At 43.0% G+C, this 23,013-nt stretch overlaps 2 protein-coding genes across 2 annotated transcripts; both read right to left on the reverse strand.

Moving 5' to 3' along the window:
• Positions 1–660: 660 nt before the first annotated feature.
• On the reverse strand, positions 661–4,014 carry LOC125349112 (disintegrin and metalloproteinase domain-containing protein 1b-like). Its single transcript, XM_048342925.1, has one exon. The coding sequence runs from the start codon at positions 3,052–3,054 to the stop codon at positions 661–663; it is 2,394 nt and encodes a 797-aa protein (XP_048198882.1). The 5' UTR covers positions 3,055–4,014.
• A 12,367-nt stretch (positions 4,015–16,381) lies between these two features.
• Positions 16,382–19,725, reverse strand: LOC125349111 (disintegrin and metalloproteinase domain-containing protein 1b-like). The gene has a single exon (XM_048342924.1). It carries the CDS (start codon positions 19,419–19,421, stop codon positions 16,947–16,949), a length of 2,475 nt encoding a protein of 824 aa, XP_048198881.1. The 5' UTR covers positions 19,422–19,725; the 3' UTR covers positions 16,382–16,946.
• Positions 19,726–23,013: the final 3,288 nt, after the last annotated feature.

Consider the following 23,013-nt stretch of genomic DNA (forward strand, 5'->3'; position numbering starts at 1 on the left):
ACTAGGTGCAGTACTTCTCACCTACCATTATAGCTACTTGGGAGATAGAGAACCAGTGGGATCATGATTTGAAGCCAGCCTGGAGAAAAACTAAGGGAAACTCTCAACCAATGAACCAGGTACATAATAGCATGTGCATGTCATCCCAGCTACACAGGAAGCATAAATAGGCTTGTGATCCAAGGCCACCTGGACAAAAACGCAAGACCTCATTTAAAGAATAAGTAAAGCAAAAACCAAGTGGTAAAGTGCCTACCTAGCAAGTGCTATGTCCTAGGTTCAGATTGTAGTACCAGCTCCTGGTAGTTATAAATTTAGGAATGTATGCTACTATGTATCAAGTTACATGGAAGAAAGCATGTTCTGAAAGAGTTTCTGGTCCAAGTGACAAGGACATTGATGTCCCAAAACGTGATGAGTTCAAATGAAATGTGACAAAACATACTAAGACATTTGATGAGCTGCTGCTGACCACTTATTTACTAAGTGAATAATAAAGGGAGAAGAATCCTTTCTGACACACGAATATATTTTTAGACAGAAGAGCTTCTAAACAGAGACACTAGGCCCATCAGTTCCCACCTAACCTGTTTCCCTGGCCTTCTCATCGTCACATGGTGCTTGAGGAGTTGGGTGTGTTGGGTTTCATTTTCCCTCTTATCAGTCTGATTCATCCTCATCCTCATCCTCTTCCTTTGCCTCTTCCTTTTTCTCTTCCGTTTCTGGTTTCTCTCCCTCTTCCTCTTCTGCCTCCTCCTCTTTTTCTTCCTCTTCTTTGGAAATGCATAGAAGGTAAATAATTATTCCTAATATTACTATTGTCAAAATTATCACAACGATTATAATTTGTGTGCTTTTAGCCAGTTCCTCTTCGGTTTCAGTTTCTTCTTCTTGTGGATCTTCTTTTTTGTGCTTCTTTGGTGGGCCACTGTCTATACTCCCACCATTTCCCCTATTTCTGCAATCTGGAGGTGCAGTGCCAGGTATACAATGGCAATTCCTTAAATCATTGCAAACTCCTCTTGAATTACATATTGTATCTAAATTGCAGGAAGGTTTCATTATTTTAGAATGAATACAAGTGTAATCTTGACAAGTTTGTCCTTCACCACAAATAGTGCCTTTCCATACATCACCAATTTCATGGACACCTGCCTTCTCAAAAGCATCTATGGTCCAACAGTAATCTCCCTTGTGAGGTACCTGAATAAGTGTATGACCCGGTGTTATTTTTGGCATTAAAGTAACACTCATACAGAAAATTTTACCACACATTGCATTTTCATCTGAACATTTTTTAAAGCTTTGTGAAGACTCAGAGGGGCGGCCACAGTGTCCAAATCGGTCTGCTCTGTTGTTCATTGCAGTATAACATGCCGTTGGGGCAACCCTTGCAGTTTCCCCAAAAACAAACACACACTGACCACTATGGTCCATGCAATGACCATTAAGACAATAATATACTTCACTACATGGAGAGCCATCTTCTAAATATCTGTTTTGAGGGCACATTGGTGATGAACCATCACAATATTCTGGAAGGTCACACAGTCCGACAAGAGGACGACACAAGAATCCCCTCTTTTGAATTTGACATTTAGAGCAGCAGAGTTCATTACTACACTGTGCATTATGTTTTAATTTACAGTTGAGGGTACAGCATGGGTCAGTGTCACAAGAACCCCCACAGTCACACTGCTCCGATTCCTCTATCACACCGTTTCCACAGGTAGCACCCCTACGCTTGTGGCTTTTGTGCTGTGGCTTGTTAAACAGACAGGCCCCTTTGTGTTTGTGAAGGAAACGGTAGAAGTAGTCAGAGCTGCAGTTGCTGAAGCCATGTCCTTTGGTGATGTTTTCATGCATGAGGCAAAAGTGCTTACCTTTACAAACGCAGGCCGAGTGGTCATGCGGAATGCCCAGGTTGTGCCCGAGCTCATGGACCATGAGTGTGGCAAAGAGGAGGACATCTTCGTGATGGAAGGATTCCACAGCCGCCGCAAAACCACTGGAACAGGCCCCACTGAGAAATGCCTGGCCCATGTTCTCTCCGGGATGATGCCCGACGATCATGTGGGCCACATCATGCCTCACACGATGGACGAGCTCCTCTCGCCGCCAGCTGTTGAAATTCCTGAGTGTAGCCCACAGGTCCACCGGCACCTCTATCAGGTCACCCTCGGTCCAGATCTCCATCCCAGCCAGCACCACCTTTGTATTGAGTCCCCTGGTGAAGCTGTTGGCCAGAGCAATGATGTCCAGTACTCCCCGGACTGTGTCATTGATGTTACTGCCCCACATCTGGAACCTCTGGTAGTTGACCACCACAAACATCTCCACATACTTGGTGTGGGACCACAAGTAGGACAGCAGCTGGGGGCTATGAGGCTTCCGGCTCTCTTGCTGCCGGCCAGTGGACACCACTGGACTGTGTGTGGACGCCACACGGCAGGAGGCTGGGGCTTGGTGTGCCATGGTGTACAAGACATGTTCAAACTGTTGGGAAGACAGCATGGGCTCAATGCCGTAGGATGTCTCCGCCTTAATCAGGATGCCCCTGAGGCCTGAACAGATGTTGACAGAAACAAAAGAACGTGGCACTCCTTCGATGTAGCCTTCATAGTGGCAGTCCAGTGAGAGCCAAGGCGTTGCTTGCTCCAGGATGCCACTGTGGTAACTGTAGATGGGAAAGCCACTCACAAAATAGTCTGTCTTCACCTTCAGGTGAAGCAGCTGCTTCTGGCCTTGCATGAATAGCATGTAGGATGCCTGTTGTTCTGGCCCTTCGCCTCTCTTGACTGTCAGACTCTCTGGGATGACTATTTCATAGGAAGAGCCATGTACCGACTCCAGGTCACACTGTATGCTTGGGAGAAGAAGTACCCCCAAGAGCACCATGGCTGCCAACCTGACACACCAGTGTCCCGGCACTAGTCCCAGCCTCCATCCCTTCATCTGGGGAGCCCAAGTCTGAAACATGACCTTAACTGCTTGTGTTTTCCACAGAGAAGGAGAGATGGAAGCCGAGACTCTCAGTGATGTCACCACTGGCATGGCCCAAATGAATCCGTTGATAATGCAAAAGCAGGGCCTGTGTCCATCAGCAGCACATTGCCTGACAAGCTCTTCTGGGACTCAGGCACTATCCTCAGATGTGGGCTGACCCCTTGTGGGCAGTTGTTGACCAACACTAAACTCCAGCCTTCAGGCTATGTCTTTTCCTATTCCTGTTTCTCACCTGGCCTTCAGTAGTATCTACAGGACAGGAATTCCTTTCAACAGCCACAGTGTGAAGTTCCCTGGCAAAGTTTCTTTTTATGTTCATGGAGAGATGAACCGAGAAGAAGGCTTGGAGTGGTTGAGCGGTACAATCTCTCTAATTACACTTTGTTTGGTCGAGGCCACACCGCTCCTGATATCCGTTAATCTGCTCATTCTTTCAAATCCAACATTCTGGCAAGTGGCCCTGGGGGGAGGGGATACAGATTCTCTGGGGATCTCTGAGCAGGACAGTGTTCTCTGTTGCCCACTGCCTCTTCCTCTTGTCTAAGGGTTTCAGGATGTTGTTTCCCTGTTCAGTCCTCTTTTGTCAGTGACTTAGTAGTTTTCTCCCCCTGAAATCATGATGGTCCAAGTTTTCCTCATTATTTTCCTCATTGTCCTCAGTAAATGGATTTAGGGATATTTCTATCTGCTTGTAAAAAGTAATTCCTCTCTACCAAGACATTTTCCTAAAGTAGGCATAGTATTATGTGTGTTGTGTGATCTTGTTTTCACCATATAAAGAAATGAGACCAGGTCAAAGTTCAGCAGTTCTGTTCCTTTCAACTGCCTCAACCTAAGAACGGAGTTTAGAGTAAAAAATGAACTCTTATTAATCAGGTTTCAACTTCTCAATCAAGATGACAAGTATACGATCTGTAAGAACTCTAATCATTTCCATTTCATTATTTAAATTGACCTGTAATTTTTGGTAGATATATTGTTGCCTGCTTTTTGTTTGTTTGTGGTGCTAAAGACCAAACCATGTCATTTCCTCAACTGGCATAGCCCCAAGGAATCTATACAATAAATTAATTCCTTTTTTTTCTTATCAGTTGTGGACTTTAAACTCAGTGCCTGGGTACTGTCCCTGTGCTTTTTCACTCAAGGCCAACACTCTACCACTTTGAGCCACAGTGTCATATCTCGTTTATTACTTTTTTTTCTGGTGGTTAATTAGAGATCCAGGTCTTGTGGGTTTTCCTAACCTAGCCGGCTTCAAACTATGATTCTCAGATCTTAGCTTTCTGAATAGGATTATAGGTGTAAGTCCCTGTTACCTGCCTAATGTCTATTCTTAAAAGATATGTTGGTGGCATGGCTCAGTTGGTAGAGTCCTTACTAACCAGTGGATAAAAGTGGTGGAAAGTATTGTTTGAGTCCCCAACTCCAACCTAGGGTGACCAAAAGAAAAAAAAAGGAAAGAAAAGGAATGTTGTGGAGTTGGGCACTGGTGGCTCAAACCTACTTGCGGATCCAAGATCTAAGAATCGTAGTTCAAAGCCAGCCAGGGCAGGAAAATCCATGATACACTTAAGGATATGTTGTGTTTTTATCATATGTATTCCCACAGTCAGCCCTACATGCACAGATGTCACCCTGAAAGCATAAGTGGAAGCATTAGAAAGTGAGTTTCTTGATGGGATGGTGGGATACAACTAAGTAACAGGTTTCTCATTTTTTTCTCCTTGTCCATGAGGTCTAGTTGATCTGTGACCTCCTCTATATACTAACTAGCAGGTAGGTTTTTCTTTTTAGAACTTTAAATATATCATCTGAGGGCTGGGAATATGGCCTAGTGGTAAAGTGCTCACCTCGTATACATGAAGCCCTGGGTTCGATTCCTCAGCACCACATATATGGAAAAAGCCAGAAGTGGCTCAAATGGCCTTGAGCAAAAAGAAGCCAGGGATAGGGCTCAGACCCTGAGTTCAAGCTCCACAACTGGCAAAAACAACAACAACAACAAAAAAAAATAAATCATGTGATTCTCTTCTAGACTATAAGGTTTCTACTGAGAAATTGCTATAATCCAATGGATATTCCCGTTACTTGACTAGATGTTTCTTTATGCTGTTTGTAGAATTTTCTATTATCCTTTTGACGTTTCCACTATAATGCTTCCTTGAAGGTCTGTTTTGTTGAATCTAGTTGTAATCTTTTGAGCTTCTGACACTGGCATGCCCATGTTTGGTAGACTTTCCGACTTTCCTTTTCAAGAAATAGGTTTGCAATTCCTTTCCCCTCCCCTTCACTTTCTGAAATTCCCCTAATACAAGTATTTTTTGCTTATCATTGTCCCCTAAGTCCTACAGGCTGTTATTTTTATAGAATGTCCTTGATTTTAACTAAAGTCCTGGTGGCTTGTTAAGCAGCATCTGTGCTTCTTGAGCCATGTCTCTAGCCTTTTTTGCTTTAGTTATTTTTCAAATAACATCTCATGTTTATGCCCAAACCAGCCTGGACCATGATCTTCCTATTTAAGCTTCCTATGTAATTGAGATGACAGGTCTATGTGCCACACTCAGCTTGTTCTTGCTTCTGATGGAATGTCCTTGACTCTTTGCCCAGGATAACCTTGAACCATGATGTCTCCAGATCTCTGCCTCTGAAATACCTAGGAGCCACCACGCCTAGTTTTTTCTCATTTTTAAAAGCTATTTTCACTCTTCTCCTCACATCTCTCTTCTCCCTCATTCCCTCCCTTTATTTTTTTGGCTAATTCAGAATACCTGTCCCATATGTTGTTCAGAAATTCATCTGCTTGTTGTAGTCTCTTTTGGAAGATCTCTATGGTATTCTTACTTCATTAAAATTTCAAGCACCAGGGGCTGGGGATATAGCCTAGTGGCAAGAGTGCCTGCCTCGGATACACGAGGCCCTAGGTTCGATTCCCCAGCACCACATACACAGAAAACGGCCAGAAGCGGCGCTGTGGCTCAAGTGGCAGAGTGCTAGCCTTGAGCGGGAAGAAGCCAGGGACAGTGCTCAGGCCCTGAGTCCAAGGCCCAGGACTGGCCAAAAAAAAAAAAAAAAAAAAAAAAATTTCAAGCACCAATATTTCTCTTTTTTTTTGACCAGTCCTGGGCCTTGGACTCAGGGCCTGAGCACTGTCCCTGGCTTCTTTTTGCTCAAGCCTAGCACTCTTCCACTTGAGCCACAGCACCACTTCTGGCTTTTTCTATATATGTGGTGCTGGGGAATTGAATCCAGGACCTCATGTATATGAGGCGAGCATTCTTGCCACTAGGCCATATCCCCAGCCCCAATATTTCTTATTGTTGCTTTTTAGAGACAATTTTATTGTTTCTTTGAACATTTCTGATGACTTTCATGTTCATACCCTGAATTCAGTATCTCTGTCTCTGTCTCTGTCTTTCTCTCTCATTTCATCTCTCTCTATTCTCTTGCATCTCACTGAGTTTCTCCAGGATCATTATTTTTAATTGTTTTTTAGAACCAGCCACAGAAGCAAAGTCTGAGAGACTTTTATCTCCAATTAACCTCTAGAAAACTAGAAGTGGTGCTGTGGCTCAAAGTGGTACAGAACTAGCCTTGAACAAAAAGAGTTCAAGGACAGTGCCCAAGACCTTGAGTTCAAGTACCATGACCAACAAATAAAATGTTTTTTTATTAGGTAGTTGTACAAAGGAGTTTCAATTCCAAAATTCAGATTATAAGTGTAATGTATCTTGGGCTGGGAATATGGCCTAGTGTCAAGAGTGCTTGCCTCATATACATGAAGCCCTAGGTTCGATTCCTCAGCACCACATATAAAGAAAAGGCCAGAAGTGGCACTGTGGCTCAAGTTGGCAGAGTGCTAGCCTTAAGCTAAAAGAAGCCAGGGACAGTGCTCAGGCCTTGAGTTCAAGCCCCAGGACTGGCCAAAAAAAAAAAAAGAGAGAGAGAGAGAAACAAAAAATTGTAATGCATCTTGAGCAAAGTTACCCCTTTTTCTCCCATCTTTCCCCATCCCTTGTTATGCAGTTCAATTTTACATAATGCATATAGAATATAATGACTATATATACTGCCCTTTTCCTCCATTTATCTCCTCCCCTTCTCAGTCTCTTGTCCCCCAGAACTTGTTTTAGCTTCCTGGTATTTATTTTGTTTAACAGTTAATTAACTGTTCAAAAAAGTTATGCTACTGGACTCCTCATGAGTATACCATCCTTTAATCAGTTTCATTGTGTCTATCTATCTATCTATCCCTGTATATACTTTCATGCATGTTTATATTTTAGATTTAAGTTCTGTATATGGGAAAAATATGCCATTTGTCTCTCTGAGCCTGACTTACTTCACTTATCTTAATTTTTTCTAGGTCTACCTATTTCCCTGTGAATGACATAGTATTTTTTCTGATAAGTAGAATTCGATTGTATGTATGTACTACATTTTCTTTTTTTAAATTAATTTATTAAGTTTTTTGACAAGGTGTTGTGCAAAAGAGGTACAGTTACATAATAGGGCAGTGTGTACATTTCCTGTGTTATCTTACACCCTGTTTTTCTTTCCCTTCCCTAGATCAGGTAGACATATATACAATACACAGTGTACCAAAAACATATACAGTAGCCACGTGGCATACGCCAAAGGAAATTCACCTAGTACTTTAAATATAACATCAACAATAGAGTTTGCTTATCTTTGTCTTATATGATCATACATACATAGCTTTTGAGCTATTGTTGTCCACTGAGAGGTCTATTTTTGACCATTATATGTTGAGTAGTTGTTTGGTTTTAGTTACATAATGTAAGGTCGCTGACCCAAACCTGTAGGAAATATCATTTGACAAGAAGTTTTTTGTTTCACAGACCTAGTCTCTACTGTCTCCCCCTCCCCACACCTTAACAGTCATATATCAAGGAGATCATGCCCCTTTGTTTTCTGTGTTCTAGGCTTGTCTCGCTCAACATTATTTGTTCAAGTTCTGACCATTTCCCTGTGAATACCAATATTTCCCCATTTCTAATTGCTAGTACTACATTTTCTTGATCCACTCATCGATTGTAAGGCATTTGGGCTGTTTCCATAACAGTTAATGTGAGTGGTGCATCAGTAAACATGGTTGTACAGGTGTCTTTATTATATTACTATCTTGTAACATTCTGGGAAGATGCCCATGACCAGTATTGCTGGATCATAGGGTAGTTTTATATTTAATTTTTTGAGGAATCTCCAAATAGCCTTCAGAGTAGATGTTCTAGTTTATATTCCCATTAACAGTATAGTAGGGTTTCTTTTTCCCCAAATCTCCACCAGCTTTTGCTGTTGTTTGTATTATTGATTATGACCAATATTATTGGGGTGTTATGGAACCTTGGTGTTGTTTTGGTTTACATTTTCTACATTGCCAGGGATGTTAAGCATTTACTCATGTATTTCTTGGCCATTATTGTGTCTTCTGAGAAGTCTCTATTTAGCTCCTTTGCCTACTTATTGAGTTACTGATTTTTTGGAGGAGTCAGTTAGTGTTCTTGAGCTCCTTGTAAATTCTGTGTTAGGCCCTTTTCAATGTGTAGCTGGTAAAGATCTTCTCCTGTTCCTTTTTTTGTTTTTTGCTAGTCCTGGGGCTTGAACTCAGGGCCCAAACACTGTCCCTGGCTTTGTTTTGCTCAAGGCTACCACTCTGCCAACTTGAGCCACAGCGCCACTTCTGGCCTTTTCTATATATGTGGTGCTGAAAACCTAGGGTTTCATGTGTATGAGTCAAGGACTCTTGCCACTAGGCCATATTCCCAGCCCCTTCTCCTGTTTCTTTAGTGTAGTCTCTGATTTTTTTCAGCTTTGGGTGATCCAAGCAATGTCTGTGAGTGTGTCTGTAATCTCATGTCTCAATAGTTTATAATGGTAGTCACACAAGTTTACAAACCTCCAAATATATGTGTCACCGGTTACACAGAACTGGGCACTCGTGTCACTGGGGCTTGTGTTGGCAGCTGCCACAATCTCAGTGATGCAGGAGGTAGAAAGGACTGTCTTCAGTTCTCTCAGAGAAAGCATAGGTGGCAGGAAGGGCTATGGAACAAGCATCCATAGATCTCTCAGATCAATCCAAATGACTGCAAGAGATTTGTAGGCATATGGAACCCAGCTACACCAGGGTGGAATGGAAACTTCTCCATGGGCTGTAAGATGAGCATAGGTGATGCTAGGATCTGTGGTGCTTGGTCCTATGGACTTCAGGTTATAGAAAATGAAGAATTCCTTCCCTAGGTCCTATGGGTGGTTTGTAGGTGCTTGTGGGGCTTAGTGTACTCATACCTGCTCTCCTGAAGCTCTGGGAACCAAATGAAACCATCTCTAGGTTCCAGGGAACAGGAAAAAGTCGTATTAGGGCTTTGGCACCAGCATCTGTGTCCTCAAGTCTGTAACCTGTGAGGGGCACTTTCCCTAGGTCTCTTGTGGCATGTGTGGGTACCATTTGGGATTATGGTTTTGGTAGCCATGCAGGTATTATGGCATTGGCACTCCTGGTCCTGGAGATGCTGATGGGCTCTTTCCTGGTCCCCAGGGACATGCTTGGATTATACTAGGGCTTTTGGCAGGAGCAGCCGCAGTCTCAAAGCCGTGGGATGAAGCACAGATCTTCCCTGGTTTTCAGTGAGGGACACAATTAGGACTTGTGCTGGTCTAGTGGCTGTGGCAGCTGCTGGTTCTTTATAAAGCTTCAGGATGAGGAGTGGACTGTCTCTCTTCTAACATCTTCTCTCTCTGTCTATAGTAAGCTACCCCCCACCCAGATCTTTTGTTTCTATTTAGATTTTGAGATAAAGTCTTTCTCATTTTGCATGGGCTAATTTGAACTTGTGATCCTCCTGCCTCTGTCTCCCAAATAGCTAGGGAATAGGGATGTTCTACCACACCTGGCCTGTCATAACATTTTTTTTCTTTTAGTCTTTCTTTTATTTTTGGGATCACTACCAAATTGAAGTCAGTGCCTAGAGCTCTCACTCATCTTTTATGTTCATGCCTAACTTGCAACCTATCAGGCACATGCACTGTCTTGGAGTTTGACCCTGTGGTTTCCTACCGAAATATGTCCTCTGTCCTTAAGTTTAGGATGAGGTTCTTCCCTTTGTTCTGCCACAGTCATCATGTTTTTGGTGTTTTTTTTTGTGTGTTTTTTTTTGCCAGTCCTGGGCCTTGGACTCAGGGCCTGAGCACTGTCCCTGGCTTCTTCTTGCTCAAGGCTAGCACCCTGCTACTTGAGCCACAGTGCCACTTCTGGCCATTTTCTATATATGTGGTGCTGGGGAATCGAACCCAGGGCTTCATGTATACGAGGCAAGCACTCTTGCCACTAGGCCATATTCCCAGCCCCCTGGTGGTGTTTCTTTTTTAATTAAAATTTATTGACAAGGTGATATGCAGAGGGGGTACAGTTACATAATAAGATAGTGAGTACATTTCTTGTCTTATTTGTTAAGTTTTTGGTGTTTTCTGTTGTAGTTGTTTTGGATTTTTTTTTGTTTATTTATTTATTTTTTTGCCTGTCATGGGGCTTGAACCCAAGGCCTGAGCACTGTCCCTGGCTTCTTTTTGCTTAAGGCTAGCACTCTACCACTTGAGTCACAGCACCACTTCTGGCTTTTTCCATATATGTGGTGCTGAGGAATTGAACCTAGGGCTTCATGTATATGAAGCAAGCACTCTACCACTAGGCCATATTTGCCCGTTTGGAATTTATTTATTTATTTATTTATTTTTTGTTTTTGTCAGTCATGGGGCTTGAACTCAGGGCCTGGGAACTGTCTCTGAGCTCTTCTGCTCAAAGCTAGCACTGTACCACTTTGAGCCACAGCTCCACTTCTGGTTTTCTGGTGGTTCATTGAAGATGAGAGTCTCACAGACTTTCCTTTCTGGGCTAGTTTTGAACTTCTAGGATTACAGGCATGAGCCACCAGCACCTGGCTTTTTTTTTTTTTTTTCTTTAATGGAGATCTGGTCCCCAAAACTCAATACCAATTCACAAATAATGAAGTCAGGGTCTTGAAGAAAAGAAAATAAACATTTATTAATTTTACCAGGCAAATTGAGATCCTGTTGATATATTTATTATCTCAGAAGAAAGTAATCTTAGAAAGAAGCAGAGGGGGGCTGGGAATATGGCTTAGTGGCGGGGTGCTTGCCTTGCAAACAAGAAGCAGAGGGGAAGAAAGGAAGGTTTCATAGAAAAGCCCAGTAGAATGCTAAGGCACGACTAGGGCCACATGGGGGCCTTAGGCCTACTGATTTTCGAATATGCAGGTATTATACTCCAGAATTGTGTCCTTGCTATCCTGATCTTTCTCTCACTCCCATGGTCAGCAAGATGAAAGAGGAGTGTGGTGACCCTGCCTGGATATATAAAGACATTCTTGAATTCCCACACTGGTGGAATTGGATAGTTGTGGCAGTTGGGGAGGGAGAAGACAGGAGAAAGAGGAAAAAAGAAAAAAATATAATTTATCTTTCAACACTTGTGTAGCTGAAAGCATCCTCGTTAGTTATTGAGGTAAAACTACAATTGTGAGAAAATTTAGATGATCATTCCTGCTTATGTTGATCACCTTTACCTCTCTTCATTACTTTTTATTGCTGAATAATGGTCCAATAGATGAATATGCCACATTTTATCTACTCATCAGGGAATGGACATTTGGATTATTTGTACTTTTTAATATTAACAGTGCTACTATGAACACTCATGTACAAGTTTTCATATGGATATTTGTTTCATATTTCTGAGTCATACTATGTACATATGGGTAGAATAGTTGTTAATATGGTAACTAGATTCATTTGTGCTTTAAGAAACTACTTTTTATTTTCATTTTTATTGCTATTATAATGGTGATATACGGAGGGATTACAGTTACATTCTTTAAAGGTAAAGAATATAATATTTTTTTGGACACTGTCACATGTTCCCTCACTGACTCCAGTTTTTCCCCCTCATCCCCCACTCACAAGTTGTGTAGTTCATTTTTAATATAGTGTCCAGTGGGACCATTGCTCCATTTGTTCACCCAAACTGGTTTTTTTGTGGGTTTTTTTTTTCTAGTCCTGGGCCTTGGACTCAGGGCCTGAGCACTGTCCCTGGCTTCTTTTTGCTCAAGGCTAGCACTCTGCCACTTGAGCCACAGTGCCACTTCTGGACTTTTCTATATATGTGGTGCTGAGGAATTGAACCCAGGGCTTCATGTATATGAGGCAAGCACTCTTGCCACTAGGCCATATTCCCAGCCCCTCTAGTTTTTGTTTGTTTTTTTTTCACACTCAGACTATGAGATTTTACTTTGTATTGTTATTGTTTGCCAGTACAGGGTCTCAAAGACATTCTACCTTGAGCCATACCTCCAACCCAGTGTTTTCCTGGTTATTTTCTCCAGCCAGGATTTTGCTAGCTATTTTGGAGGTGCTCTGTAGGAGACCTGACTGCCTTAAAACCTCTATCTTCCCAGTCTCAGGCCCTTAAGTAGCTAGGATTGCACAGGCATGAGTCACTAGGGCCCAAGCCACAATCTGGCTTCCTGTTTGTTACCTTTAGCAAAAATCTTTTCCAAGTTAAAAAAGAAAGAAGGAGGAAAGAGCGGAAATAATATATGTGTGAGAGAGAGAGAGAGAGAGAGAGAAAGAAAGAGAGAGAGGCTGAAAAGATTGAGAGAGAGAAAAGAAAAATCAAATGTTTACGGTGTATAAGTGAGTTATCCAAAGTCACACAGCATAACTGCAGTGGCCCATGCCTGTTGTCAGGAGAATAAAGCGGGAGGATCATGAGGTTCAGAGGGCACCCTAGGCTACAAAGTATGACTTTGTTTTTAAAAAAAAATCCAGGCAGATTATCATTTCAGACCAGCCTAGGAGAAAAGTTTGTAAGAACCTTCACATCCAGTAGCTATGCTTTGTTTGGGCAAGGAGGACAGCCATTCCAGCTATGATGGGAAACAATAGCACCACAGTGCAAACTAGTCTGGGAAAAAGAGCAAGACCCTATCTCAAGAATAACCAGAATAAAGGACTGGAGGTGTGGCCTACCAAGTCCATAGCCCTGAGTTCAAACTACAACACTGCCTCTCCAAAATAGGTGAAGTAACACAAATTTAAAAAAAAAAAAAGGGGGGGGCTGGGGATATGGCCTAGTGGCAAGAGTGTTTGCCTCGTATACATGAGGCCGTGGGTTCAATTCCTCAGCACCACATATATACAGAAAACAGCCAGAAGTGGCGCTGTGGCTCAAGTGGCAGAGTGCTAGCCTTGAGCAAAAAGAAGCCAGGGACAGTGCTCAGGCCCTGACTCCAAGGCCCAGGACTGGCCAAAAGAAAAAGTTAAAGAGTCAAATTGGAATCATGATTACTTCAAAGCCTAAATGCTATGGCTAACCTGTATGAGTAGCCCTCATGCTGGTCAGTGGATGGGACATGCCATGTCTGCATTAGTAGTTTAGAATTTATTTGGAGAATGCTTTTTGTGTGTGTTTTTCATTTTCGTGGTCATTGGGCTTGAACTCAGGGCTTAGGTGCTGTCACTGTCACTGAGCTTTTTTTATTTAACTTTATTCATTTCTTTATTGTAAAAGTGATATACATAAGGGCTACAGTTTCAAATGTAAGGCAGTGCATACATTTCTTATGCAACTTGTTACCTCCTCCCTCATTTTTCCCCTACCTTCCCCTGTCATTGAGCTTTTGCACTCAAGACCAGTGTTCTACCACTTTCAGCCACAGCTCTACTTCTGGTTTCAGCCACAGCTCTACTTCTGTTATCTGGTTTCTGGTACTTCTGGTTGTTAACTAGAGATAAGAGTCTCACAGACTTGGGCTGGGTTTGAACTGGGATCTTTAGCTCTCAACCTCCTGAGTAGCAAGGATTACATGCAGGAGCAGCATAAGTGTACAAGAGGGTCTAGGAGAAAATCCTGTGTGGACTATATTTTGATTTGTAGGGTTTTATTGGTAATCTATTTGTAATAGCTAAAACCAAAATTAAAATCTTGGGAAGATAGGAAAATGGAGTAAGTGGGCTGGGAATATGGCCTAGTGGCAAGAGTGCTTGCCTCCTACACATGAAGCTCTCCGGTCAATTCCCCAGCACCACATATATGGAAAACGGCCAGAAGGGGCGCTGTGGCTCAGGTGGCAGAGTGCTAGCCTTGAGCAAAAAGAAGCCAGGGACAGTGCTCAGGCCCTGAGTCCAAGACCCAGGACTGGCCAAAAAAAAAAAGAAAAGAAAAGAAAATGGAGTAAGTAACAGAAATTCTTACCAACAGGTCATGAATACTAGTCATGGGAAAGAAATAATTTAGAAGTATGACTTGCTGAGGTTGCCACTAAGGAGAGAAAACAGGATTCAAAGGAAGGAAAATACCTTGGACATCTTTCATAAAAAGATGAGCCTAAAATGTCTGTATATTATTTTATGGGCCTGGAAAAGAATATGGAAAGCTATGTAGTAGTTTCCCACAGTGTTTGTGGGAAGAAGAATTGGGAGAGCTACGGCAGTAAAGGTTCAAGAGAAAAAGTGTTGAGGGAAAAAAAGAGAAAATATTTTCTTTTCTTTTTTGTGCTGATCCTGGGGCTTGAACTCAGGGCCAGCATCCTGTCCCTGAGTTTTTGTGCTCAACGCTGGCAGTCTACCACTTGAGCACAGTTCTACTTCTGGGTTTTTGGTGATAAATTGGAAATAAGAGTCTCACAAACTTTCTTGACTAGGATGCCTTCCAACCATGATCCTCAAATCTCAGCCTCCTGAGGAGCTAGGATTATAGGAATAAGCCAGTGGTGCTCCACTTGCCTCCCTTTTTAAGGTTGGCTTTGCTTAAATCATCCAGTTGTTTAGTATCTATTGACCATCTCAGGCAGCTGGTTCTACAGAGCTGAATGATGATCCTAGCTTGCCGTTCAATGCAGTCCATCTCTAGCTGGGGAAAGGATATCTTATGATCCTAATGACTACACAATCCAGTAGGCTCTTGAGGTCAGTGTTCACTTGTAAGGCCTTTGTTTTAGTAGCCACTAAGAAAGCAGCCATGTTTCTGGCACAAAACCAAACCAAACCATATCATTATCTTCTCTTTTATACTGAAGGAAAAGGCTCAACAGGCACTGGAGATCATAGATTCAGTCACACCAGCACAAGGATTGCAGGCTCCAGCGCTTACTGTCTAGGCCAAGAGCAGCATCTGTGATGTCTGGGTCCTGGAGTACCACGCAGAAGTTTCCTTGGGATTGAGAGGTTTCCTTTGGTTTGGAGGTGGTGCTGGGGAAGCACCCCCAGTTGCATGTGTGCTGCTAGGTAAGGACTCTGCCACTGAGCTACGAGATGGAAATTAAGACAACTTGAGTTTTCACTTAAGACAATGAATGTCAAAGGCTTATTAACACCATGCCTGGCACAGAATGAGCAGTATTAATAATATCTTTGCTCTGTGCCCTCTTCCCAGAGAAGTAACTCCCACCTCCAGAGCTCTGTAACCTGTGCTGGAAAGACTCCACCTGATGGTCACTCACAGGATATTAATGTAAATAAACACTTTCTAAAACAGAAAGGAGAAGCATTTTAATTTCATGCATTTTCTCAGCACTGTTGAGTACTATAAAATAGTTATAATAAGTTTTATAAAATTGGTTTTAAACACAGTTTCCTACCTCTACTCTGGGTGATGTTCATTGGCTGTGAGATACCTAGGGGTGTGAAATTCATTACTAGAATGTAAAAGTGGAAGGAGACAGAGACTGTCCTATAAGGAAATTGTTTTGGATACAAAGAAAGCAGGAATCTGGGCACCTGTGGCTCACACCTGTAATCCTAGATACTTAGGAGACTGAGATCTGAGGATTGCCATTTGAAGCCAGCCCAGACAGTAAAATTTGTGAGACTCTTATCTCCAATTAAACCAGCAGAAAACCAGAAGTGGTGCTAAGGCTTAGTGTGGTAGAGCAGTAGCTTGGAGCAGAAAGAGCTCAGGGACAGTACCCAAGCCTCATGTTCAAGCCCCATTACTGACAAACAAAAAAAACAAAAACTCCACCAAAGGGCCTGGGAATATGGCCTAGTGGTAAAGTGCTCGCCTCGTATACATGAAGCCCTGGGTTCGATTCCTCAGCACCGCATATATAGAAAAGGCCGGAAGTGGCGCTGTGGCTCAAGTGGTAGAGCACTATCCTTGAGCAAAAAGAAGCCAAGGACAGTGCTCAGGCACTGAGCTCAAGCCCCAGAACTGGCAAAATAAAAAAAAAAAACAAGCAAAAACTCCACCAAAACTATTTGCTTGCCACGCACAGGTATCTGTTGCCTGTAATCCTAGCTCCTCAGAAGGCCAACGTCTGAGGATTATAGTTCAAAGCCAGCCTGGACAGCAAAGTCTGTGAGACTTTTACTGCATTTATCCATAAAAAAACTGAAGTGGAGTTGAGGTTCAAGTGGTAATATGCTAAACTTGAACAAAACAGGTAAAGAGGCAGTACCAGGGGCTCTGAGTTCAAGAACTAGGAGTGTCACAAAAAACAAAAGAAAAAAGCAAAAATCCTCTGTGCGCCATTAAAAACATTTAGAGATTAAATTATAACAATCACATGAAAATATTTCTTGTATTTAGCTGTATGTCAAACAAGTTAATACAGAAGACTGTATGTCCTGAAAAACATGATCAAAAGTGACAAAGATGTTAATATTTATGGGTACGTATGATGACTGCAAGTGAAATATGAAAAAGCAAACATACTAAGACATTTGATATGTTAATAAACACTTATTTACTAAATGAATAATAAAAGTACTGGAATTTCTTCTGCCACATGGGTATATTTTTGTCTGTAGAGCTTCCAGTCAGAGATACTAGTCCCATCCATTCCCACCTGACCTGTTACCCTGGTCTTCCCATTGTTACATGGTGCTTGAGGACGTAGATATATTTAGCTGTCATCCTCTTCTGATTCTTCCTCTGATTCCTCTGATTCCTCTGATTCTTCTAATTCTTCTTTTTCCTCTGTTGTTTCTGGTGGGGATTCTATAACTGACTCTTCGGGTGGCACCTCTTTAGGCAAGGCTTCTTCTGAAACCTGTTCTGGGGACTCTGGAAGACTTCCTTCTTTAGACTTTGCATCTCTAACAATGTACATGAAGCAAGTAATTATGCTTATTACTAATACTCCAAATAAAACTTTTAATAATATTAGTTTTACATTTAGAATTGAATCATCTTTCTTAGCAGAAGCCAGGCTAAATCCGGCACCTTCATCTTTTGGATTACCAGGTGGACCACTGTCCACACTACCACCATTTCCTTCATTTTTGCAGTCAGGGGGTGAAAAGCCAGGATTACAGTGGCAATTCCCTAAATCATTGCAAACACCTTTCCCATTACATAGTTCCTCTGAATTGCACGGAATCTTCATCATAGGAACATCAGCACATGTGAAATTCTGGCAAGATTTATTTGGGCCACAAATAGTGCCACTCAACACATCTCCTTCATCAGGGATAGCTTCAGTCTCATGGGCATCCATGCTCCAGCACCAATCGCTTCCAGAGGGGATCTGTATAATTGTATAGTGGGGTTTCACTTGTGGAAGGAGAGTAACTCCTGTACATATAAGTTTTCCACACTGTATATTCTGATCTGAACACTGTACATAGTTTTTCTGAGAGTCAGAGGGACGACCACAGTGTCCAAATCGGTCTCCTCTGCTGTTCACAGACTTATAACAATCTGCTGAACCAGATACGGACCTAAACCCAAAAATACGTACACATTGACTACTAGGGTCCATGCACTGAGCATCAAGACAATAAAAATCTTGATTACACTTAGTGCCATCTTGCATACACCTGTCTGCAGGGCAACCTGCAGATGTTCCAGAACAGTACTCTGGGAGGTCACACACGCTAGTAACTTTACGACAAAGGAACCCCTTTTGTCGAAATTGACACTTGGCACAGCAGGGTTCATTACTACACTGTGCATTTTTCTTCAGTTGACAGTTTGAGTTACAGCACTGATTCTTTTCACATGAATCTCCACAGTCACACTGCTCTGATTCCTCTATCACACCGTTTCCACAGGTAGCACCCCTACGCTTGCGGCTTTTGTGCTGTGGCTTGTTAAACAGACAGGCCCCTTTGTGTTTGTGAAGGAAACGGTAGAAGTAGTCAGAGCTGCAGTTGCTGAAGCCATGTCCTTTGGTGATGTTTTCATGCATGAGGCAAAAGTGCTTACCTTTACAAATGCAGGCCGAGTGGTCATGCGGAATGCCCAGGTTGTGCCCGAGCTCATGGACCATGAGTGCGGCAAAGAGGAGGACATCTTCGTGATGGAAGGATTCCACAGCTGCCGCAAAACCACTGGAACAGGCCCCACTGAGAAATGCCTGGCCCATGTTCTCTCCGGGATGATGCCCGACGATCATGTGGGCCACATCGTGCCTCACACGATGGACGAGCTCCTCTCGCCGCCAGCTGTTGAAATTCCTGAGTGTAGCCCACAGGTCCACCGGCACCTCTATCAGGTCACCCTCGGTCCAGATCTCCATCCCAGCCAGCACCACCTTTGTATTGAGTCCCCTGGTGAAGCTGTTGGCCAGAGCAATGATGTCCAGTACTCCCCGGACTGTGTCATTGATGTTACTGCCCCACATCTGGAACCTCTGGTAGTTGACCACCACAAACATCTCCACATACTTGGTGTGGGACCACAAGTAGGACAGCAGCTGGGGGCTATGAGGCTTCCGGCTCTCTTGCTGCCGGCCAGTGGACACCACTGGACTGTGTGTGGACGCCACACGGCAGGAGGCTGGGGCTTGGTGTGCCATGGTGTACAAGACATGTTCAAACTGTTGGGAAGACAGCATGGGCTCAATGCCGTAGGACGTCTCCTCCTTAATCAAGATGCCCCTGAGGCCTGAACAGATGTTGACAGAAACAAAAGAACGTGGCACTCCTTCGATGTAGCCTTCATAGTGGCAGTCCAGTGAGAGCCAAGGCGTTGCTTGCTCCAGGACGCCACTGTGGTAACTGTAGATGGGAAAGCCACTCACAAAATAGTCTGTCTTCACCTTCAGGTGAAGCAGCTGCTTCTGGCCTTGCATGAATAGCATGTAGGATGCCTGTTGTTCTGGCCCTTTGCCTCTCTTGACTGTCAGACTCTCTGGGATGACTATTTCATAGGAAGAGCCATGTACCGACTCCAGGTCACACTGTATGCTTGGGAGAAGAAGTACCCCCAAGAGCACCATGGCAGCCAACCTGACACACCAGTGTCCCGGCACTAGTCCCAGCCTCCATCCCTTCATCTGGGGAGCCCAAGTCTGAAACATGACCTTAACTGCTTGTGTTTTCCACAGAGAAGGAGAGATGGAAGCTGAGACTCTCAATGATGTCACCACTGGCATGGCCCAAATGAATCCGTTGATAATGCAAAAGCAGGGCCTGTGTCCATCAGCAGCACATTGCCTGACAAGCTCTTCTGGGACTCAGGCACTATCCTCAGATGTGGGCTGGCCCCTTGTGGGCAGTTGTTGACCACCACTAAACCCCAGCCTTCAGGCTATGTCTTTTCCTATTCCTGTTTCTCACCTGGCCTTCAGTAGTATCTACAGGACAGGAATTCCTTTCAACAGCCACAGTGTGAAGTTCCCTGGCAAAGTTTCTTTTTATGTTCATGGAGAGATGAACCGAGAAGAAGGCTTGGAGTGGTTGAGCGGTACAATCTCTTTAATTACACTTTGTTTGGTCGAGGCCACACCGCTCCTGATATCCGTTAATCTGCTCATTCTTTCAAATCCAACATTCTGGCAAGTGGCCCTGGGGGGAGGGGATACAGATTCTCTGGGGATCTCTGAGCAGGACAGTGTTCTCTGTTGCCCACTGCCTCTTCCTCTTGTCTAAGGGTTTCAGGATGTTGTTTCCCTGTTCAGTCCTCTTTTGTCAGTGATTTAGTAGTTTTCTCCCCCTGAAATCATGATGGTCCAAGTTTTCCTCGTTATTTTCCTCACTGTCCTCAGTAAATGGATTTAGGGATATTTCTATCTACTTGTAAAAATAATTCCTCTCTACCAAGACATTTTCCTAAAGTAGACATAGTGTTATGTGTGTTGTGTGGTCTTATTTTCACCATATAAAGACATGAAAGCAAGTCAAAGTTCAGTTCCTTTCAACTGCCTCAACATAAGAATGGAGTTGAAAGTAAAAATGAACTCTGATCAGGTTTCAACTTCTGAATCAAAATAATAAGAGTGTAATCTGCAAGAACTCTAATTGTTTCTATATTAATAGTGACATTGAGGTAATTTTTGAGGTAGTCAGACTTTTGGTTTTTCTGTTTGTTTGTGTTTTGTTTGTAGTGGTGAGGATTAAGGCATGGGCATTTCCCCTAGTGTCAGGCCCTCTACTTCTGAGTTACTGCCTCAGCCCTTTGTATTTTGAGACAGCATCTGAGAATGTAACTTAGTCTAGCCAACTCAAACTTTCTATGTAGCCCAGGCTGGCCTTCATCTGGTAATCATGCTGCCTCAGCCTCCTGAATGCTGGGGTTGGGTATGGTTGCTAATCCCTTGCTGTATCAAAGCACTAAATTTACAAAGCAAGAGAAGCCCTGTGTACCTGTAACTTACCCATCAACTTACCAAGCATTTATTATCTGTGTATCTAAGGGTACCTAAAATGAGCTGTACTTCATTTTACTCTGCGTACATATAATTTCATATCAAGTCAAATATTTATAGTCTACAAACTTTAAAATAAAGGTTTGGGGGGCTGGGGATATGGCCTAATGGCTAGAGTGCTTGCCTCGTATACATGAAGCCCTGGGTTCAATTCCCCAGCACCACATATATAGGAAACAGCCAGAAGTGGCGCTGTGGCTCAAGTGGCAATGTGCTAGCCTTGAACAAAAAGAAGCCAGGGACAGTGCTCAGGCCCTGAGTCCAAGCCCCAGGACTGGCCAAAAAAATAAAAATAAAAATAAAAGAAAGAAAGGTATGGGAGTTTGTGAGTGAATTGGAAAGTAGTAAATTTGTCTTGGATCTAAAAACTCAAGGCATGGTTACCAGGAGCATTTGCTTAATGGAGACATGCCCTGTCTACTTTACTAAAGAAAGGGATGCCATAAAATCTCAGATATTTCTTCCCAGTTAACACTTCATTCTTGTACAGATAATAAACCATGTTGTTTATTTCTAGTAAGAACATTTTCACTGGCATGTCAGAAACCCATTTTAAAATTTTACCCTTGCTGGGGGCTGGGAATATGGCCTAGTGGTAGCGTCCTTGCCATGCTTACATGAAGCCCTGGGTTTGATTCCTTAGCTCCACATATATAGAAAAAGCCAGAAGTGGTGCTGTGGCAGAGTGCTAGCCATGAACAAAAAGAAGCCAGGGACAATACTCAGTACTCAAGCCCTGAGTTCTGGCCTCAGAACTGCCCCTCCCCCCCAAAAAATTATACCATTGCTGGCACTGGTAGATCACACTTGTACTCCTAGCTATTCAGGAGGCTGAGATCTGAGGAACATGATTTGGAGCCATTCTGGGGAGAAAGTCTGTGAGTCTCTTAGCTCCACTTAAAACCCAGAAGTAGAGCTCTGACTCAAGTATAAAGTACTAGCGTGTTTTATTTATTTTTTAATATTTTTTGTTGGTCATGGGACTTGATTTCTGGACCTGGGTGCTGGCCCTGAGCTCTTCAATTCAAGTACTGTACCACTTGATCCACAGTGCCACTTCCAGTTTTTGAGTGGTTGATTGGAGATCGGAGTCTCACGGCCTTTCCAGCCTGGGCTGACTTTGAACTGCGATTCTCAGATCTCAGTCTCTTGAGTAGCTAGGATTACAGGCAGGAGCGATTGGCGCCTCTCTAGAGTACCAGCTTATGTACAAAAAGCTGAGTGGAAGCATCCAGGCGCTGAGTTTCCGCCCCAGTAGTGGCTGGAGCATACAAAAAAATTTATAGCACTAAAGGTAAAATGATTTTCCACTGGATTTCTTTCCCTCTTGTTTCTGCAAGAGCAAAGCCTCTTCAACTTGCAGTTTGGAAATTATCAAATATTGATGGGTGTTTCCCTATGTCATATCAAAGTAGTCAGGGCAAGTTATATTAATTCCTTTGGTGGATAAAAGGATCAAGTTAAAAAAAAACAGAGGAACACGGGCTGGGGATATAGCCTAGTGGCAAGAGTGCCTGCCTCATATACATGAGGCCCTGGGTTCGATTCCCCAGCACCACATATACAGAAAATGGCCAGAAGTGGCGCTGTGGCTCAAGTGGCAGAGTGCTAGCCTTGAGCAAAAAGAAGCCAGGGACAGTGCTCAGGCCCTGAGTCCAAGGCCCAGAACTGGAAAAAAACAAAACAAAACAAAAAAACAGAGGAATATTCTCCTTTATAACTTAGAAATATATAATTATGGTAGGCTGGGAATGTGGCTTAGTGGTAGAATGCTTGCCTAGCATGCATGAAGCCTTGGGTTGGATTCCTCAGTACCACATACACAGAAAAAGCCAGGAGTGGAGCTATGGCTCAAGTGGTAGAGTGCTAGCCTTGAGCAAAAAGAAGCTCAAGGACAATAGACAGTTCCTGGGACCTGAACCAAAAAAAAATTATTTGTACTTATACAATAGTTCCATTACTAATAAGAATCTGTGAAAATAATTATATAGATCATGTAATGGATTGTTAGAACTGTTGAGCGTCAATTAGAAGTTCAATTTGTACCTGTTATCCATCAGCAAAACCACATTCCCTGAGAGTAGTTCAACACATCACTTTACTTCTCTGTAGGTTATTCTTCTGCTTACTTTACTAGTCTCCCCCTCCCCTTTTTATGGATTGTTTAACATGATATGTAACAAACATGAAAACTGGAATACTTGTTGAATATTTTGTTCTCAGAACTAGTTTATATACTAGTAATCCTCAGAGTAATTCTGCAGTAAGATTTATGATTTATCTACTTTGTATCTGCCACAGCCAGCCAGTCTTCGGGCAT

The sequence above is a fragment of the Perognathus longimembris genome, chromosome 3, assembly GCF_023159225.1.
Source record: "Perognathus longimembris pacificus isolate PPM17 chromosome 3, ASM2315922v1, whole genome shotgun sequence".
Lineage (NCBI taxonomy): Eukaryota > Metazoa > Chordata > Mammalia > Rodentia > Heteromyidae > Perognathus > Perognathus longimembris.

What these genes read in the sequence shown, in the direction of transcription:
- LOC125349111 (XM_048342924.1), bottom strand. Translation starts at nt 19,421, where the DNA reads ATGCCAGTGGTGACATCATTGAGAGTCTCAGCTTCCATCTCTCCTTCT.
- LOC125349112 (XM_048342925.1), bottom strand. Translation starts at nt 3,054, where the DNA reads ATGCCAGTGGTGACATCACTGAGAGTCTCGGCTTCCATCTCTCCTTCT.